General features: G+C 43.2%; 1 protein-coding gene across 1 annotated transcript in view; it reads right to left on the reverse strand.

The window, feature by feature from the left end:
• Positions 1-6,072: 6,072 nt before the first annotated feature.
• FKBP9 (FKBP prolyl isomerase 9) overlaps positions 6,073-18,488 on the reverse strand; it is a 38,580-nt gene continuing 26,164 nt past the window's right edge. Inside the window, exons 7-10 of the mRNA XM_010971063.3 lie at positions 15,783-15,969; positions 11,761-11,906; positions 10,292-10,455; positions 6,073-7,397 (exon numbers count right to left, since the gene is read on the reverse strand). Coding sequence (XP_010969365.3) covers positions 7,221-7,397; positions 10,292-10,455; positions 11,761-11,906; positions 15,783-15,969 — 674 coding nt within the window. The 3' untranslated portion in view covers positions 6,073-7,220. The remainder of the gene's footprint in view (positions 7,398-10,291; positions 10,456-11,760; positions 11,907-15,782; positions 15,970-18,488) is intronic.

Raw genomic sequence — 18,488 nt, forward strand, 5'->3', positions numbered from 1 at the left:
CATCTCTGATCTAATGATAGCTCTTTACCCCTGTATTTGCTGTTAGAGCCTTCCATATTGGCTGTTTTCCAAAGAAGTTTATAGTATGCTTCCACAAATAAGCATTTTGCATGGTGTAAATGTAAAGAAGTCTGAAGGTATGCCTTGCATTCTAGTCGTGGCTCAGTCTTTTACTAAGACTGTAGGTCAGTCACCTCCCAATAAAACGAAGGCCATGAAAGCAGTCTCCATAGCCTCTTCAAGCCACTACCAAGATAACTCGATTATCAACCCAAGGCCCACGACTCTTCCACTATACACTCATGAACCTATCATATCTCACTGCCCCTGATGTTAGTGATATTTAAAATATTTGTTTTCAAATTTAATTTTCAAAGCAATTTAATGTAGGCGTTAGGAAATGGGCCATAGAGTCAGACTGCCTGGATTTGCATACAAGTGGTATCATATGATATTTGTCTGACTTACTTCACTTAGTATGATAATCTCTGGGTCCAAATAGCATTATTTCATTCTTTTTTATGGCTGAGTCGTATTCCATTATATATTCACATATATATTTTACCACTTGTATGCAGAATCTAAAATTGAAACAAATGAACTTATTTACAAAACAGGCTTACAGACAGAAATATGAGATGTGTGTGTGTGTGTGTGTGTATATATATATGTATACTTCTTTATGCAATCATCTGTCAGTGGACATCTAGGTTGCTTCCATGTCTTAGCCATTGCAAATAGTGTTGCTGTGAACATTGGGGTGCATGTATCTTTTCAAATTAGAATTTTCTCCAGATATATACCGAGGAGTAGGATTGCTGGATCATATGGTAAGTCTGTTTTTAGTTTTTTAAGGAAACTGCATACTGTTTTTCATAGTGGCTTCACCAATTTACATTCCCACCAACTGTGTAGGATGGTTCCCTTTTCTCCACACCCTCTCCAGCATTTATCATTTGTGTAATTTTTAATGATGACCATTCTGACCAGTTTCAGTTGGTACCTCATTGTAGTTTTTTTCCCCCACTTATTTTTAGTATTTTTATTGATTGAAGTATATTCAGTTTACAGTGTGTCAATTTCTGGTGTACAGCATAATGTTTCAGTCATACATATACATATATTCCTTTTCATATTCTTTTTCACCATATGTTACTATAAGATATTGAATATCATCCCCTGTGCTATACAGAAGAAGCTTGTTGTTTATCTATTTTATATATAGTAGTTGATATTTGTAAATCTCAAACTCCCAATTTATCCCTTCTTATCCCCTTTCCCCCTGGTAACCAACCATAAGTTTATTTACTATGTCTGTGAGTCTGTTTCTGTTTTGTAGATAAGTTCATTGTTGTCTTTTTTCTTTTTTTAGAATCCACATATGAGTGATGTCATATGGTATTTTTCTTTATCTTTCTGGCTTACTTCACTTAGAATGAGAATCTCCAGGTCCATCCATGTTGCTGCAAGTGGCATTATTTTATTCTTTATGGCTGAGCAGTATTGTATTATATAAATATACTACAGCTTCCTTATCCAGTCATCTGTCAATGGACATTCCGGTTGTTTCTGTGTCTTGGCTATTGTAAATACTGCTGCTATAAACATTGGGGTGCATGTGTCTTTTCAAATTAGAGATTCTTCCGGATATATGGCCAGGAGTGGGATTGCTGGATCATATGGTAAGTCTATTTTTAGTTTTTTATTTCCCATACTGTTTTCCATAATGGCTGCACCAAACTACATTCCCACCAACAGTGTAGGAGGGTTCCCTTTTCTCCACACCCTTGCCAGCATTTATCATTTGTGTAATTTTTAATGATGACCATTCTGACCAGTTTGAGTTGATATGTAGTTTTGATTTGCATTTTTCTGATAATTAGCAATGTGGAGCATCTTTTCATGTGCCCATTGGCCATTTGTATGTCTTCACTGGAGAAATGTCTGTTTAGGTCTTCTGCTCTTTTTTTGATTAGATTGCTTGTTTTTTTGAGTTGTATGAGCTCTTTGTATATTTTGGAAATTAAGCCCTTGTCAGTCACATCACTTGCCAATATTTTCTCCCAGTCCATAGGTTGTCTTTTCATTTTGCTTATGGTTTCCTTTGCTGTGCAAAAGCTTATGAGTTTAATTAGGTCCCATTTGTTAATTTTTGCTTTTATTTCTGTTGCCTTGGTAGACTAATGTAGGAAAACATTGCAACAATTTACATCAGAGAATGTTTTGCCTATGTTCTCCTAGGAGATTTGTGGTTTCCTATGTTATGTTTAAGTCTTTAAGCCATTTTCAGTTTATTTTTGTGTATGGTGTGAGGGAACGTTCTAACTTCATTGATTTACATGCAGCTGTGCAGCTTTCCCAACACCAACTACCACCAGTAGTTGTCAATTTCAAATTTTACTTTGTGAGGAAAGCAGTTTTGAGTGCTAAGGGTCACAATTTTGAAGAAAATAGGGGAGGGGGACTAGTTTGTCAGAGAAAGAAAACTAGCTTGCACCAGAGATATCATTAGAAATCTACATTCCATGGTGTGTTTAAAAGACACTAAAGTTGATTAGGTAGATTATTGAAGGTTTTTTTTAACCAAACTTGAGGTTCAGGGTTTTCTCTTTGGTAATACCCTATGAGAATCAGGAAGGAGAGGATACGTGTGATCTTGAATGACTAAGCCTGAAACTTTCCCAAGGTTGCCCCAGAATTCAGCAGTCCTGCTGTATTTTGTACTTAGTCTGGTATTTCAGTACGAAGTTTAAAAGATGAATGCCTGAGGTATAAAGGACACAGGCTTCAAAATTGGTCATACCTGGATATGAGTCTTTGATTCTGCCTATGACATGGAGTAAGTTTTCAAGTTTTCTAAGCCTTGATTTCCTCATCTGTAAAGTGGCATATTAATTCAAGAGGGAAGGATTAAATGAATCATTCAACAAATACGTTAAGTCCTTACTTTGTATTAGGTTCTAGAGAAACAGTAGTTAAATCAGACATGTTTCCTGCCCTCATGTAGCTTCCATCCTAATGGATGAGACAAAAGGAGAAAAGAACTAAAGCATAAATAAGGCAAACACTATGAAAAAAATACAACTAACAAGGGACCTATTTTAGATAGGGTAGTCAGAGAAAGCTCTGATGTGATATTTAAGCCAAAGCCTGAAGGATTACAAGGAGCCAGCTGTGTGAGGAGCTGAGGGGGCAGATTTCCAAGGAGAGGGAATGCATGTGCAAAAGCCCCAAGTAAGAACTGAGAACTGATCTAACAGTCTTAGGAGCAAAGAGAAGAATGGCATCAGATGAGTAGGAGAGGGGCGGGTGCCAGATTACAGGGCTTTTGTAAATCATAATAAACTTAGTTTTACTTTCCCTGTGAAGGAGTGCCATGATCACAGTTGGTGACAAGTGACGAATGGACTGGTAGGGGCAGATACAGGTCCTACCCAACCCCCTACATGTGAAAGTAGTGTTCCTATGAAACTTTTCCTAAGCCAAAATGATGTAAAGCAAAGAAGCAGTTACCTTAGGACACATCTTGCTAACAGAGGCACAAAAGAGATCAAGCACAGAGGCTCACATACAGTTCAAAGCTATGGCAGCTTGATACTGAGTGTAGTTCCTGAGGAAGGAGCTTGGCGGTGCCTCTCGCTGTTGGGGCTGCACATTCCCTCTACAACACTGAATGTGGTTCTTGCTTTGCACCTTTTTGTAAAAGCAAAAATCCTCCTGGGATTTCTTTCAGTTAGTGAAGATAGATATGTCAAATTTAAGTCTTTCATAAAAGCAAAGTGGCGTAAAGTGAACTACTGAAAAGCAGGGGGTTCCCGTATACCCAAGCAAACAAATAAGGGAGTACTGCAGAATTCCAAACTAGAAATTATGGTAGGTTGGCAGAACCGGGGCAGTGGAGCTGGAGAGAAGTAGATCATTTGCAATAGTTTAGATTTAGAAATGATCAGCCTTGCTGTTGGATTAAATATGGCAGTGGTGAGAGAATAGGGTGCTCCCAGGTGTCTGATTTGAGTAAATGAGGGCAACAGAAGAATGAGAGGAATAGGCTTGGCTGGAGGGTGCTGGGAAGGGAGTGGACCATTCTATTGGACACTCGCAGTTCAAGGTGACTGAGATATACAAGGGAATATACCAAACAGGTACCTAGCGCTCAAAGAAGAAATTTTGAAATGCATAAATTTTGGATATTTTTTGTATTCAAGTGACATTTAAATATGACCACTGTAAGCTGGAAGGAATCCGCTGACCTATTGAAATTCCAACATTAAGGAAGAGGACCACACAGAATCAAACACTGTTTTAGTAAGCATAGAAGATTTATATCCACAACTAGCAATAAATAATTGGGAGCAGTATTCTTATTTTATATAAAGACCCCAGATCTCCAAGAGGTCCAAGGGAAGAAAGCTTCAAAGAAAGCAATTTTGTTCCTAGAAACCTAGGATTTTAAAGTGCTTATGTATAATCTTGTAGTCTGGCCAGCTTCCCTGCCAAAATGGCATATGTTCCCTTAGCAATGAGAAGAATGGAAGTGCCAGGCAGCACTCAACAATAAGCCAAAGATTTAGAAAGATAAACACTGCAAAAAATATCTGAAAGATACCACTTACATGTGGAATAAAAAAAAAATGTTGAAATCATAGAAACAGTTAAAAAAAAAAATGTGGTTACCAGGGTAGGGAAGTAGGTAAAGGGGTACAAACTTCAGCTATAATAAGGTCTGGATCTAATATTTAACATGGTGACTATTGCATAGCTGAGATTTGCTGAAGAGTAGAACTTAAATGTTCTCCAAAAAAGGGGGGTTGTTTGTGTTAATTAACTAAATGGGGGAATCCTTTCACAATGTATATTTATATCAAATGATCACATACACTTGAAATGTCTTACATTTTGATAATGATACCTCAGTAAAGCTCAAAAACAAAAGGCCAGATACCCAAGAAGAGCCAATATTTCAGTCTTGAGTCTGAAGGCCAGAAAACACCAATGTTCCAGCTCAGCAGTCAGGCAGACAGCTTAAGTACAAAAGCAAAAATAAGCTTAAGTTTCCTTCCATTCTTGAAGCTCTTAAGGCCCACAGCCCTTCATTTCCCCAGAGAAACTCTATTCAGTCAGTCTGTCTCCACCACTGTAGAAAATAGCCAGTGAAGAAATTCAAAGAGGACCAACTAAAGATCTAGGGTAAGAGAATAAGCACAAGATTTTTATCTTCATAAAGATAAGTAAGCATAATAAAGTGTTATAGGTCAAGTGCATTCCAAAGGACAATTCAATTTAGCAGAGCATTAACCTATCTAGTGCACTTATGGGAATTCTGTTAAATGAGAAATCTGCGTGACTGTGCTCTGTAGAAGAGGGTGAGGGAACATCAATGACAGCTGCAGGAGCAGCCAGGAAGCCCATGAGTACCTCCTTCACCTCCCAAAAGCACACACAGTCCCTGCAAAGAGTAAACCATAACATTTGCTTTTTAAAATATATATGTAGATATACATGTTTTCCCTATACACATGCCAGTTAGCCTCCATTTGCTTTGACCCCAACCCCCACCAGCGTCATTGTCCACCTTCCTCTGCACCCCAAAACGCTGATCTCTGAGAACAGCAGCCCCTAAGCTCCTTGCCCTCTGGTTTCAGATTGGCTTCAGCTAATTGGAGCCAGTGCAGGACAAAGGAGGGGCGTTTCTTCCCTCACTCCTCTGCTACAGTGCCAGCCTCAGTTCTGGGAGTAGCTGTGTCCGTCCACAACTGCCAGGCAGCCCCACCTGGACTCCCCTTGATCCTTCAAGCCCACGGGGTGGAATAGCTTCCTGCTGTTGCTGGTCAACAGTCATGGGTACCTCGACATCCTGCCCACACTTCTGTAAAGAGTTCTCTTCAGAAGTCCTATATGAGGGTGTGTTTCCAGCTAGGACCCTCACTGACCTACCCTCCCTGTATACTATACAGTTGTCTCCTTCCAATTCTCCTTTCAATTCAGTCCTGCTGAGTTTTTATCAAGGGGATTCTGATGGCATGGTGTATTCTCATGGGCTACATGAGCCTTCAAATAAAACACCACAAAAACTGATGATGTAATTCATTACTTTATAGGTCAAAAGTTCATTTTCCAACATTTATTCCATTGAATGAGTGCAGAGCATCTTCATGAACTATCTCAGGGTTACATCAGTACAAAATAGTTTAAATTAGTAAAACAAAGCAGTTTCAAAAGGAAAATCATTGATTACTTCAGGGTAAGTGCCACCACCACTTGGGAACAGAGGACATTAGGAGGCAGCAAGGTGGTTACTGCATAACGTGGGGACAGGCCAGCAGGAACACTGTTCTACACAGAGGCCCACAGGCCTTAGGGCACCTCCCTCTCCAGGGCATGTATGAGCAGCAGAAATACATCACTCTGTTTATGCTCATCTGTTGGGATGACATTTCCACCTTGGCCACAGTGAGATACTCACCAGTTCTCCATGTATCCATCTGATTGAAGGATTCAGGGCAGGAAGACAGTGCAATAGGACAGAGTGAAGGGAATAAGAAAGTGAAGCAGATACCCTTATGTGACAAATGCAGAATCAAATTCTCTACTCATGGTCCAAGAAGTCTTTCCTTTGGTCTGCTGATTTTCTTTTTAACCTCCAAGTTACCCAGCCAATAGGAAGACCACAGTGAGGTGGGGTGTGATTAACTAGAAAAGTAAGTGTGTCAGTGTATGTGTGTGTGTACTGAGGGACAGTGGAGGCTGGGCACTACCAAGTGGGAAGAGTTTTCTGGGGCTATCTGGGTCCTGCTGAGGCATGCCCTCTGTCTTTTCTGCCCATCTGGAGAACACTTTTAAAACACCAGCAGGCTAAAAAAATTTTTAATCCTCTTCATATAAGTAACCTAGACACTTTTTCTTCCGTTCCCTCCAAGATGGTTATAACTTCTGTATGACACTATTTTCCTTTAATAACAAAACTACCCAGAAGGCTCACAAAACAATGGCTGACAACGCAGCCTTTTCGATATTCTCCACAGCCCATGCTAAGGCACCTGCACTGATTTTGTTTAGCATCAGCCTAAAAGTCTCACCATGTGTATCAACCCACCATGATGTATGTCCCAGGTACTATGTGACCCATGTACTACTTGCTGACGATTCTCTTCTGAGAGACCCTCACTGCACTTTATGCCACGACAGAGGGCTTGGTGTCACACAAGTGGCTCATGTCAGGTTTAGAGTTCGTCGTGTTTGGCCTCCTGGTCTTTGAGTTTAAATTCCTCAGCTGTGACCTTCCCGTCTCCATTCCGGTCCTGGTTGGTGAACATATTCTTCACAATCATCTCAGCATCAAATCCAGGAGCGAGTTTCCCTTTGCCAGATGCCACCTGGCCATGAATGTACTCTGAGAACTGGAGAGAAAGGGGACAGGATAGACCATGAGATACAGCAGCCAAGAATACCAAGCCGGAGCCTGAGCAGAGCAGCCTGAGGGCAGTAAGTCTGAGCCAGCAGAACAGACAAAATCTAAGGAGCTATATGACCTGGGTTTTTCCCTCCATATGCAGGTTAAAAACCCCTGAAGAAATGACTCCAGGACCCCTTAGGTCCCAGGCAGCCAATACACAGCAGCCACTGAAACTATCCCCTTTCCCCAAATCAACACTTAATTTTAGACCAAAGGCCAATCCCCTAACCACCCTCGCCTTTGAGAACATGCTGCCTGTGTTCATTCATTCATTCACTCATTCACACAATAAAAACTTACTATCTACCATGTGCTGAGCACCATCCTAGACCCTGGAGATACATCAATAAACATACAAAATATCCTGCCCTTGGAATTCTAGTACATGCTAGTGGAAAAGACACGCAATTAAAAAGGAACTTTTTTTTAAAGTGAACTATAAAGTTGGAAAGTGAAATTCTCCAGAGAAATGAAAAGTAGAGCCAAGTGAGGAAGATCAAGTAGAGGTAGGGGAACGGGTTGAAGTATCAATTCAGTGGTCAGGGTAAGACCCCAGTGAGAAAGACAGACTTGTGCAAAGGCTTGAAGGAAGTGAGAATGAGCCCAACAGTTATCCAGGGGAATTTTTCTTCTGAGCAAAGAACAGCTGGTGCAAAGACCTGGGATGGGTGGATGCCCAGTGTGTTCACAGGACAGCGAGAGGAGAGTCACTGGGGAGGAGGTTACAGCAAGCAGATGGTGGGGGGCCTTTGTAGGGCCTAACAGGCCACTGTAAAGACTAGGAAATGGGGGCTGGGTATGGTCAGGCCACTCAAGATGGCTGTTCTCTTGCTCTTTGTACATCCTGTGCTCCACCAGTCCCTGCTTCACCTACACCCTACACACAAGAATGTGCTTGCCCCCTGCCCCAGCCAGAGATTGTTCTGATCCTTAGTCCAGAACAGCTCCACCTGCTAGTTTATTAAAGGGAAGCATCTGTCCTCATGATGTCGTTAACATGAGGGGCTGTGAGGGACAAGTCCCAGCTGCTGGTTTCCCAGGTAACTGAAAAGCCAATGCGACGTCAGTTCCCCCTATAAATGGTAGCCTCCTTCTCCCCCAGGTAGTGAAGATCCCTGCCATGTCCTTGCTGTCTGCGGTACATAGTGGGGTGTCGCTCCAGGACCTTTTGCTGCAAACATGTAAGATCCCCTGTCCAATAAGTTGTTGATGTCTCTGTCACTGTCTGTTTCTTCAGTCTTGAGGCTGGGCAACCATGAGGCTTTCAGGCCTGCAAGGTGCAGCCCAACAGGAGGCTTCTCCAGGGTTCTGAACTGAAGCAGGCCATGACCCAGCTTCTGTTTTAGAAGGGTCACTCTGGCTGTTGTGAGGGGCAAGGGTGAGAGCAGGAAGACCTTTGCAGAGGTCCAGGCGGGACCTGCACTAAGATGCTACGGAGCACAGGTGATGAGAAGTGGTCAGGTTCTGGATATACTTTCAAGATAGAGCTAGAATAACTTCCTGATGGATTTACTATAACCTGTGAGAGGAAGAGAGGAATCAGACTGCTGAGCGCTCTCACCTGAGCAACTAGAAGGAAAGCATTGCCATCAACTGAGATGGGGAAGGCTTTGGGTGAAGCACGTTCAGCAGGGTGGATCATCAGGGGTCAGTAAATGAAGATGTTGAATTGGCAGTTGGATATGTGAGTGTGAAATAGTGAAGGAGAAGATGGGGCCGGAGATACTGATCTGGAAGTCATCGGGACAAGGATGGTAAAGACAACGGGACTGGCTGAGGCCACCAAGGGAGTGAGGGAAAGGGGGACAGGAGCTCAAGTTCAGGACTTAGCCCACAGCACTCCACCATGAAGAGCCCAGGGAGAAGACTCCTGAAAAGAAGCTACCAGTGAGGCAGGAGGAACACTGAGAAGCCCTGGCATCCAGAAGCCGGGGGAAGAAGGCGGCCCACAAAGGAGTCCGCTGCGATGAAGTAGCGTGAGCACTGACCGCTGGAGTCAGCTCCCTAGCAAGACCAGGTTCAGTGGTGTGGAAGGATAAAAAGCTGACAGGAGTGGTGGGAAAGAGATGAGGAGGAAAGGAACTGGAGGCAGGGAGGACAGACAACTCTTGAGGTTTTTGCTATAAAGACAGAAAAGAAAGAAAAGATGTGTCAAGAGAAGGGGAAATAGCAGTATGTTCTTATGCTACTGTGGATGACCCAGTAGTAGGCAAATGCTGATGACAGAAGAAAGGGGAGGAGGCTGGAGCTGCATCCTTGAATAAGCAGATGTGGAATAAGCTGGAATTCCCCAGGGCTGTGACAAGACTAGGACTCTATGGCCAGCTCCACAAAGGTGTGTCTGGGGCAGGAGAAACAATACAGGATCTAGATGACCAAGACAGGGGTGTGTATCCCGACTCAAACCACTGGATTGCTGTGCAACCTTGGGCATGTCATTTACCCTCTCTGTGCACAGCTGCTTCTCCTGAAAAACAGGGATGCTTCTCCTGAAAAAACTTGACTGTTGTGAGGGTCAAGCAAGGTGATATATGTGAAAACACTTAGTACAGTGCAGGCCGCAGTGAGCACCCAGGAACTGAAACCATACTTGTGAGACCTGGAATCAAGCCCTGTACTTCTCAGGGCCTCAGTTTCTTCAAACAGGGATTGTGAGCTTCAATTTAGAGAGTACATGTGCAAGTGCTTGGTGTGTGAGTGTGCAGGTTACCATCACAAGAAACAAGCACAGGTGTCTTCCTCACTCCGAGAGGCTTCACATACAGGATGGGTCCCCCAGCCCAATAAGGCTTCCTGAGTCCCTTGGGTCCCACCTCCTTTCAGAAAGGTTTCAGTTACCTCTTCAAGGAGGACTTCTCCATCACCATCCTTGTCGATTTCTTCAAAGAGGTTGGCTGACACCTCGCCGTTCCATATGAACATGTACCCTTCTGGCAGGCCGGCCACAAGCTCCAGCAGTTCGATGTCAAACACCAGCACCGCGCTGCCGGGCACTTCTCCATCTGCCGCACGGACAGGGGAGGAGGCAGTGTTAACGACAGGGCTGTGGGCACGCCCCTCTCAACCTCCCCCGCAACCCGGGTTTAGCTGCCTTGTGTTTGGAGCCCTGTCTTGTGAAACCAAGAAAGTTCAGCATCAGCAAGTGGTTTCTCCAAACTGTAGGTAGTGAGTCATGAAATCAATATTGAGGATGATGACCAGCGTTGTTTTCAACCAAGGAATAGAATAAAATCAGGGTATACCCCACATAGAAAGGATAGGTATCATTTTATGAAACTTAGTTTCAATTTTATATATAAAACTAAATGTATATGTATATATGTATAAAATTGTATGTTTACGTGTAACAAGTTGGGAGATAAAATGGTTGTCTTGGTGAAAAAAGTTTAAAAAGTTTAAAAGCCACCAGTAGAGACTACAGTGGTGGAATTTTTGAATAAATCTAACAGCAGAACTTTAAGAATAATATAGTCTGCCTTAAAATCATGATCCAAGATGTGATTTGTAAACACAAATTCTAGAACAATATATATAGTATGAGTCCAAAAGAATTTATATAAGTACGCGGATATAAGTAAATGTAATATATATAATTTAAAATAATACATATTAGAATTATTTATAATATATCACAGGAGCATGGTCTTACAAACACGTATTTTTAAAAGTGTTTCTTCTCAGATTGGGGGAAGTAACAGTATTTTTACAATTATTTAAAAATTGTGAAACAGAGGATCAATCCAAAGTGCCTATCACTTTTCTAAGTTGGCCCTTCATCTCCTCCATATCCTCCATCTCCAGATAGCAGGAGCATAAAAACTGAAAGAGTTCCCACACCTCCCAAGAGGAGGGCTCATTTTGGCCAAAGTTATGAAATAAACCATAATAGCTGTGAGGGCAACATAAGGCCAGTATTGCCAGAGCTTGAAACCAATCTCTTCACAAGGAAATCTCCTTGGGTAGCTTACAAGTTCAACATCCCACCGTGCTGGGAAACAGTTCCCAAGGAAGCACCTGTCTTGACTAAGAGAAATCACGTGGGAAGCCCCTTCAGGGACATTTCCCACAGGTGGGTTTGAAAAGTCAAGGTTTGTTTCACAAAAACCCCTGCTTAACCCCACTAACATGGTATTAATACTGAATTCACAGGGGTCTTTAATTAAAAATGCTAGACACTTAAAAACCACAGATTCTTTGGGTTTTAAGTGGAAGAAGCATATTGTGGCTCTAAACACAGCGCCTCAAAAGGCACAAACCGCAGACGGGGAATGTGCCCCAAACACCTTTTCACGCAGTTGCACACTCACCCACGCCAGCCTCCCCATAGCCCAGGTGGGGCGGAATGATCACAGTCCGTTTCTCACCAACGCACATCTCTCTGAGACCCATATCCATTCCCAGCACGACTTGTCCAGATCCCAAAACAATATTATACGTTTTGCCCAAATTCCACCTGAAAATGAAACAGAAGAGTCCCTAGTTAGGTCATCAGCCCACTGGTCCTTGAGAGGGTTCTCCTGAGAAGAACACATCACTTCTGTGATCTTTCTGCCAAAGGTACAGATTGCCTGTGGAATCATAAGGAAACATCAGACAAACCCACACTGAGGGCCATTCTGCAAAACAACCAGCCTGAAATTTTAAAAAAATGTTGAGGTGAAAATCAAGGGAAGACTGAGGAGGGACTGTTCAGAATGTTGGAGCGTATTGGAACAGATCCTTTTGCTTAAAAGACCTTAGGAGGACATTTAGCAAAACTCAAGTAGGGACTGAGAATTAAAAGGTAGTAATGTATCAGTGTTAATGTCCTGACTTTAAGGTATGTACTGAATTACGCAGGAGAATGTGTGTGTTCGTAGGAAATGTACACTGAAGTTTTCAGAGGTGATGGGACCTTAGTGGCTTCCTACTCGCCAATGGTTCAGAGGAAAAAAGGTCCTGTGTACTGTTTTGCAATTTTTCTCTTAAGTTTCAATGTTCTAGGCAGAAATTTTCATGAGAATTAAAAAATATATATAATTAAGATCCTGGGTTTTGGATTCAGCAAGACCTGGGTTTGAATCCTGGTTCTGCCACTTAATTTGACCCTAGGAAATAATAATTTCTCTGTTTCCTCATGCATAAAATGGAGATAACATTTATTACACAGAATATCCTAAATAGTAAATAGCGTATTATGCGTGGCACAGCAGAGAGCAAGGATAAAGAGCTCAATGGAAGGATGGCCTGCAGGGTGTAAAGTGCTTGTGTCTGTAAAAGTCTGTGACTCCAGAAAAATAAGTGAGAGTTTCACCTGGGCCACGGTTTTAATGATCCTTGATGCCCAAAGTCCTCGGGAATCTAGATGAATAGAAGTTGGCTCAGTCACCTCAGTCACTATCGGAAGTAAATCTATTTCCAGGGGGGTTGGTATAGCTCAGTGGTAGAGCACATGCTTAGCACACACGAGGTCCTGGGTTCAATCCCCAGTACCTCCATTAAAATAAATAAATACATAAATAAATCTAAAAACAAAAAAGAGTAGAAAAGAAAGTAAATCTATTTCCAAATCTATGGCATTCCTATCACTTCCTAAAGGCAAACAGTGGGAATGTTCTTAAACGTCCAGGAAGGAAAGCCTCCCGGATATCTTGGAGCCCCCTTGATGCCCACCACCAGGTGGTGACAACACAACACGAAGGGACTGCTCCTTTGGTCACATCCCATTTCAGGCTCCCGGCCTCCCCTGGGTGCAGGGCTGCTGCCTCCCTCCCTCCTCAAGCTGGTTCTCTGGAGCCGGCAAACCAAAACAGGGTTTGCATTTGTCGTACCTGGGACGAAGCCGAAACAAGGCCACCCCTAGCAGACGACGTCCTCTGTCCTGCCCCCGACACAATCCCTCCTTTGTCAGTAGCACAGAGGCGCCCTCTCATGCCTTTTCCAGGGACCACTGGGGAACTTCCCATGGGACTACTAGGTTTCCAAGTCTTACAGAATATCCAAGAACTCATTTAGTTAGCGAATAACAAATGTTTCTTCTCCACTGAGGCCAGTTTCAACACACATTAAGAAAATCCTCCAAGCAAGCAATTTGTTTTCACGTGTCATCTCCAAAAACCCCACTAATTCTTTTTCCTCAAGTCATCCTTTTGTTTTTATTTTGCTGGGTTTTCTCTCAGACATTCTCCTCATTCCTTCTGTGCAGTCCCGGCTTCCCATCCGTCACCAGCTTCCTGCTTCCTGCGGCAGGCAGCCCTCCCTGGCTCTCTGCCCACGTTCCCCTCTACCCTCTCCACTGCAGATTCTCCTAGCCCTGATGAACAATCAACCACAGCAGCTCCTGCCTCCTTGTTTACAGGACCCACATTGGGGCTGGGGTGGGACCAGGACCCCTCTTCCTGAAGGGGCTCCTCTCCCACACGCAGGTAAGCAGACACCTGCCACACTCCTCACTGTCCCATTATTCTGAAGCTTCCACCCAGAAGAGACCAGCAGGGATGCTCGGACACTGCTCTTCCGTGTCAATTTATACGTAACGTACTGTACAGCACAGGGAACTATATTCAGTTTCTCCTAATAAGCTATAATGGAAAAGAATCTGAAAATATATGTGTATATAAATGTAACATAGCCATGACTCACAGGCACAAAAAACAAACTATGGCTAAACGTAATGCAAATGACTCTCAGCGTTCAGAATGGAATCTCTGACAACAAGAAGGAGCATCACATGGCTGCCGGATGCTCTGTAAGAATGTTGTACATCCGCCAAACACACACAGAAGCAGGAAGACTGTCTCTCCCCACCCTACATGAGAAGCATATCCTGAAGCCACCAGAAAAGGAATTCCTTTGTTCACTTCCCACCCCCTTTCTCTTCCCAAGGCCCTAAGAGCACCAGACAAGAACACAAACGTTGGCCAGAGCAATGCCCGCCACCCATCAGCCTTACAGGCTCTTCTAACCCTGTGGACCATTTCCCCACGCATAAGCTCACTTGCTCCCCATCAACTACATTCACGCTTCTTTCCCACTGTCCCCCACAGGCTTCTAATCATCAGTGCGAGGTTTGTTGTAGGCCAGGTCCCTGTAAATCTGGGACCCAGAGACCAGTGCATATTTAATTGATTCACATTTTAACATCTCTTTCTTTGGGATACGTCTCATGATGGACAGCATGTCATTATTGGGGGGCAGCATTCTTACTTTCTTGAGATACAATAAATGATGCTTCTAACAAGCAATACATTTTAGATCTGATAAAATACACTAAATGTGTTAGTGTCCAGAACCTCATAGCACCAGAGAGAATGCTCTGAAGAGTGTGTCCCTCATGTGCTCTCTTCATGCCTGGCTTTCCCTCTGTCACCTGAACCTAGAATGCGGAGGGACGGGTGGGAGAGGGAGAAGACCCTCCCGATCTAGAATAAATGCAGTAGCACATACTTACTTATATGAAGTCCTTCTTTCTCCCCAAGACTAAACTTAGGAATCTCAGTCAGGTTCAGTGCAAAAATGGATGTACTTATATGGAGACATAAGTGCTGAAAATGTTTCTTTCCCAAAGAAGAGAACAGTGCACTAATTTATAGGTATCTCTGGAGATTCAGATACATAAGCAAAGTTCCTTTTATCTGCATAATACTAGCATACACTGTTGATACCCAGCAATATATTTTCAGATTCATCTCAATTAACATTTACAAAATACTCCCTTTGTGCTGTGTTTTGGGCTAGATGTAAGGAATAATATGGAGAAACATGTTAAGTGGCTAAGGTGTTCACACCAGCAACAGTGATGGAAACAAAAATAACTAAAAGGCAGGGACTACATAAAACATATGAGACTACAGAAGTGGGAGCAGTTGATTCTCTCTAGGAATTAAGCAAAGGTTTTGAGAAAAGGGAAGGCATTTAAGCAAGGGCAGAAGGTAGCCAGAAGGAAGGGTATAAGCAGTGCACATCCTGCACCAGTGCACATGGCACCCTGGGAGGCGGGAGGCGAGCCTCCGCAGATGAGACCGGTGAGGCAGAACGGAGCTGACAGGAGAGCCTGATGTGCCAGACTCTGGAGTTTGCATTTTATCTGTGGGTTAATTTTTAAAGACAGCATTGATAAGATGAGATCTGTTTTTCAGAAAAATAATTTCACAGGTGCAGGATGAGACCATTCATAGGGAACTCTCAGAACAGCACACCAGAACAGTGATGTACGCTTGAGATATGCACTGTGAAAGGCGTGGAGGTAAAAGCTCTCAACCAGTATCTGATGAAGAGAGGAGGAGGACAGTGGGAACACACAACTGTTATCTGCCAGGAGTGCTCCCCACTGATCCCGGGCTGCCCTTACGTGGAATCCAGCAGGGTCCCATCCAGAAGAGAAGCGTTGTAGTGATACTTGAGGTAATCTCCCTTCTTACTCAGCACTGAGCAGTCGGGGGGCTTGTAGTGGGAGGTGATGCTGATGGAGTCTGAAGGGTTGTGGAAGTCAATCACGTGGATGTCAAACACCAGCACGGCAGAGCCAGGGATGTTCCCTAAAGGGCAGATGCAGGAAATTAGAATGAATCTTTTAAGCAGCAGCACAGGTACCTCCCCAGTATCACCAGGTATTCCTCATAGACCTCCAAGGAACACGGGGACCCAGCTTTGAAATCCTGGGGAATACTGGGAGAATGAAGCTGGAAAGGCTGTTAGAAGGAACTTAACCCTAATTTTATAGATGGCAAAACTGAGGCACAGATTTGTCCAGGTTCGGCAGTCAGTGAGGAGAAGAGTTTGGATTAAAATTCAAGGCGCTGTACTATCACCCCGTGGAATGGTTAAACTTGAAGGATTTATGGCTAACCTCATCACAGATGAGAAAAATAAAGCTCAGCCAAATTAAGGCTTGCCCTGCTCCTACTAGAAGTAAGAGGGGAGATAAGAAAATCAGCTGTAGAATGAAAATCACTTCAGTGCTCGAGAGACACTTCACAGGGGAAACGCCTAGCCACAATTGGCTCATATATTACACCTAACACTTGATAAACTGCTTTTACAGCGGGAGGGTATAGTTCAGTGGTAGAGCATGTGCTTCGCATGCACGAGGCCCTGGGTTCAATCCCTGTACCTCCATCAAAACAAATAAGCAAATAAATAAACCTAATTACCGCCCCCCCTTAAAAACAAAACTAAACTAAACAAAGACCCACCTCCTAATACTATCATCCTTGGGGGTTAGGGTTGAAAAAAACAAAATGCTTTTACAACACATCCTGTTTGTTCTACACAAAATTTTTATACTTCTCATTTCTATCATCTTCACTTTTGAAAACATTATCCCACACCTGAATGATGTTTAAGAAATACTTTTCACATACATTCTCTCATTAAATCCCTGCAGCAAACTTGAAGGGTTAATATTACTATAAATCCAGGATTAGCAGATGTTCCATGAATTTAATGCAGCATCTCTGGGGACAGGAGGTATCAGTTGTTAAATACACTCCCTGATCATTTCAGAGAAGTTTAAATGTAAAAATTTTGTTAACAGTATTACTTAGAATCAAGGACGTATAATATTTTCATTAGTATTTTACAGGCAAGAAAACCAACTCAGATACAAGACAACACAACTATAGACAGAATTCAGATGGAGATATGGGAACATCAACAGCCCCTCCCCTGCCCCCACCCTCCAACTCCCACTACTCACCACCCCCACCATGTACTTTTCTGTTTCTTCTGCTAACATACTTAATGGATGGGTGCTTATTAACCAGGCACTCTTCTAAGTGCTTGAGATGTATATGTTTATTTAATTCTCATTATAATCCTATATGCCCAACCTACAGATGAGGAAACTGAGGCACAGACTTTGATGCCCACCCAAAGTTACTGAGGTAGTAATTAGAGAAGCGTTTACAACAGAACACAGGTGTGTGATATTCACTAGTGATGGGGAGTTGCTGATGTGGGTGGTAACAGGGTGCAGGACTGTTCCCATAGAAACCAGGTATTGCAAACTGCCATAGCAGGGTGCTCAGAACCACGGCCAAGGGCAGCTCCGTGTGGGAAACCAGCACACGCTAACAGGGTGAGTGGCTGTGGAGTCAGATCAGTGGTTTCCCAACCTTGGCTGCCCATTAAAATCAACTGGAAATGAACCTTGAAAACATTATGCTCAGTGAAAGAAACCAGACACAGAAGGACAAATACTGCTTTCACTTGTATGAGGCACCTGGAATATTCCTAGAGACACAAAGAAGAATGGTGGTTAGGAGGGCCAGGGGAGAGGGTAGTGGGGAGTTGTTGTTTAATGGGTACAGAGTTTCTGTCGGAGATGATGGGATGAAGGAGATGATGGAAGTTCCGGGTACAGACAGTGGTGATGGTTATACAACACTGTGAATATATTTAATAACACTGAACCGTAAACTTAAGAAGGGTTAAAATGGTAAACGTGTACATTTTACCACAATAAAACAATGTAATTCACCATATTCACAGAATAAAATAAAAAATCATAATCATCTAAAAAATATCAACTGGGAGCATTAAAAATAAAATCAATGCCTGGGCCCCACTCTGAGATTCAGATGTAGCTCATCCAATGCAGTGACCTTCTCTCAGCCTTGGGCACTATCATAGCGTGTCCTGGAGAACCGGTGAAAATACAAAGGGCCAGGCCCTTTCCGGCTCAGCGCGCCTGGTTCCATGGTCTTCCAGCTCTCCAGGTGATTCTGTGATACACACCAACATGTGAGAACCACTGGGGTACAGTGGCACCAGGCATTGTATTTTTTAAAGGGGGCAGCCAAGTTTAAGGAACACCGTGCTAAATGGTCTATAAAGGAGATTTAGGAGCCCCCATCTCAATGAAGAGGACCATGTGCCCCCATGTGCAGCCTGTGGGTGTGACATAGTGAACTGTGGAAAAGAAAGATGCATCTTGAACAGCTCCATTAATCTCTCTGAAGAAAACATGTGGATAGAGTGCAGAAAGGCACACAGACCTGGCAGCATTTGGCCAATGCAAACTTAACCTCCTCTTGCCAACTGTATGATCAGGCCA

Source organism: Camelus bactrianus, chromosome 7 (assembly GCF_048773025.1).
Source record: "Camelus bactrianus isolate YW-2024 breed Bactrian camel chromosome 7, ASM4877302v1, whole genome shotgun sequence".
Lineage (NCBI taxonomy): Eukaryota > Metazoa > Chordata > Mammalia > Artiodactyla > Camelidae > Camelus > Camelus bactrianus.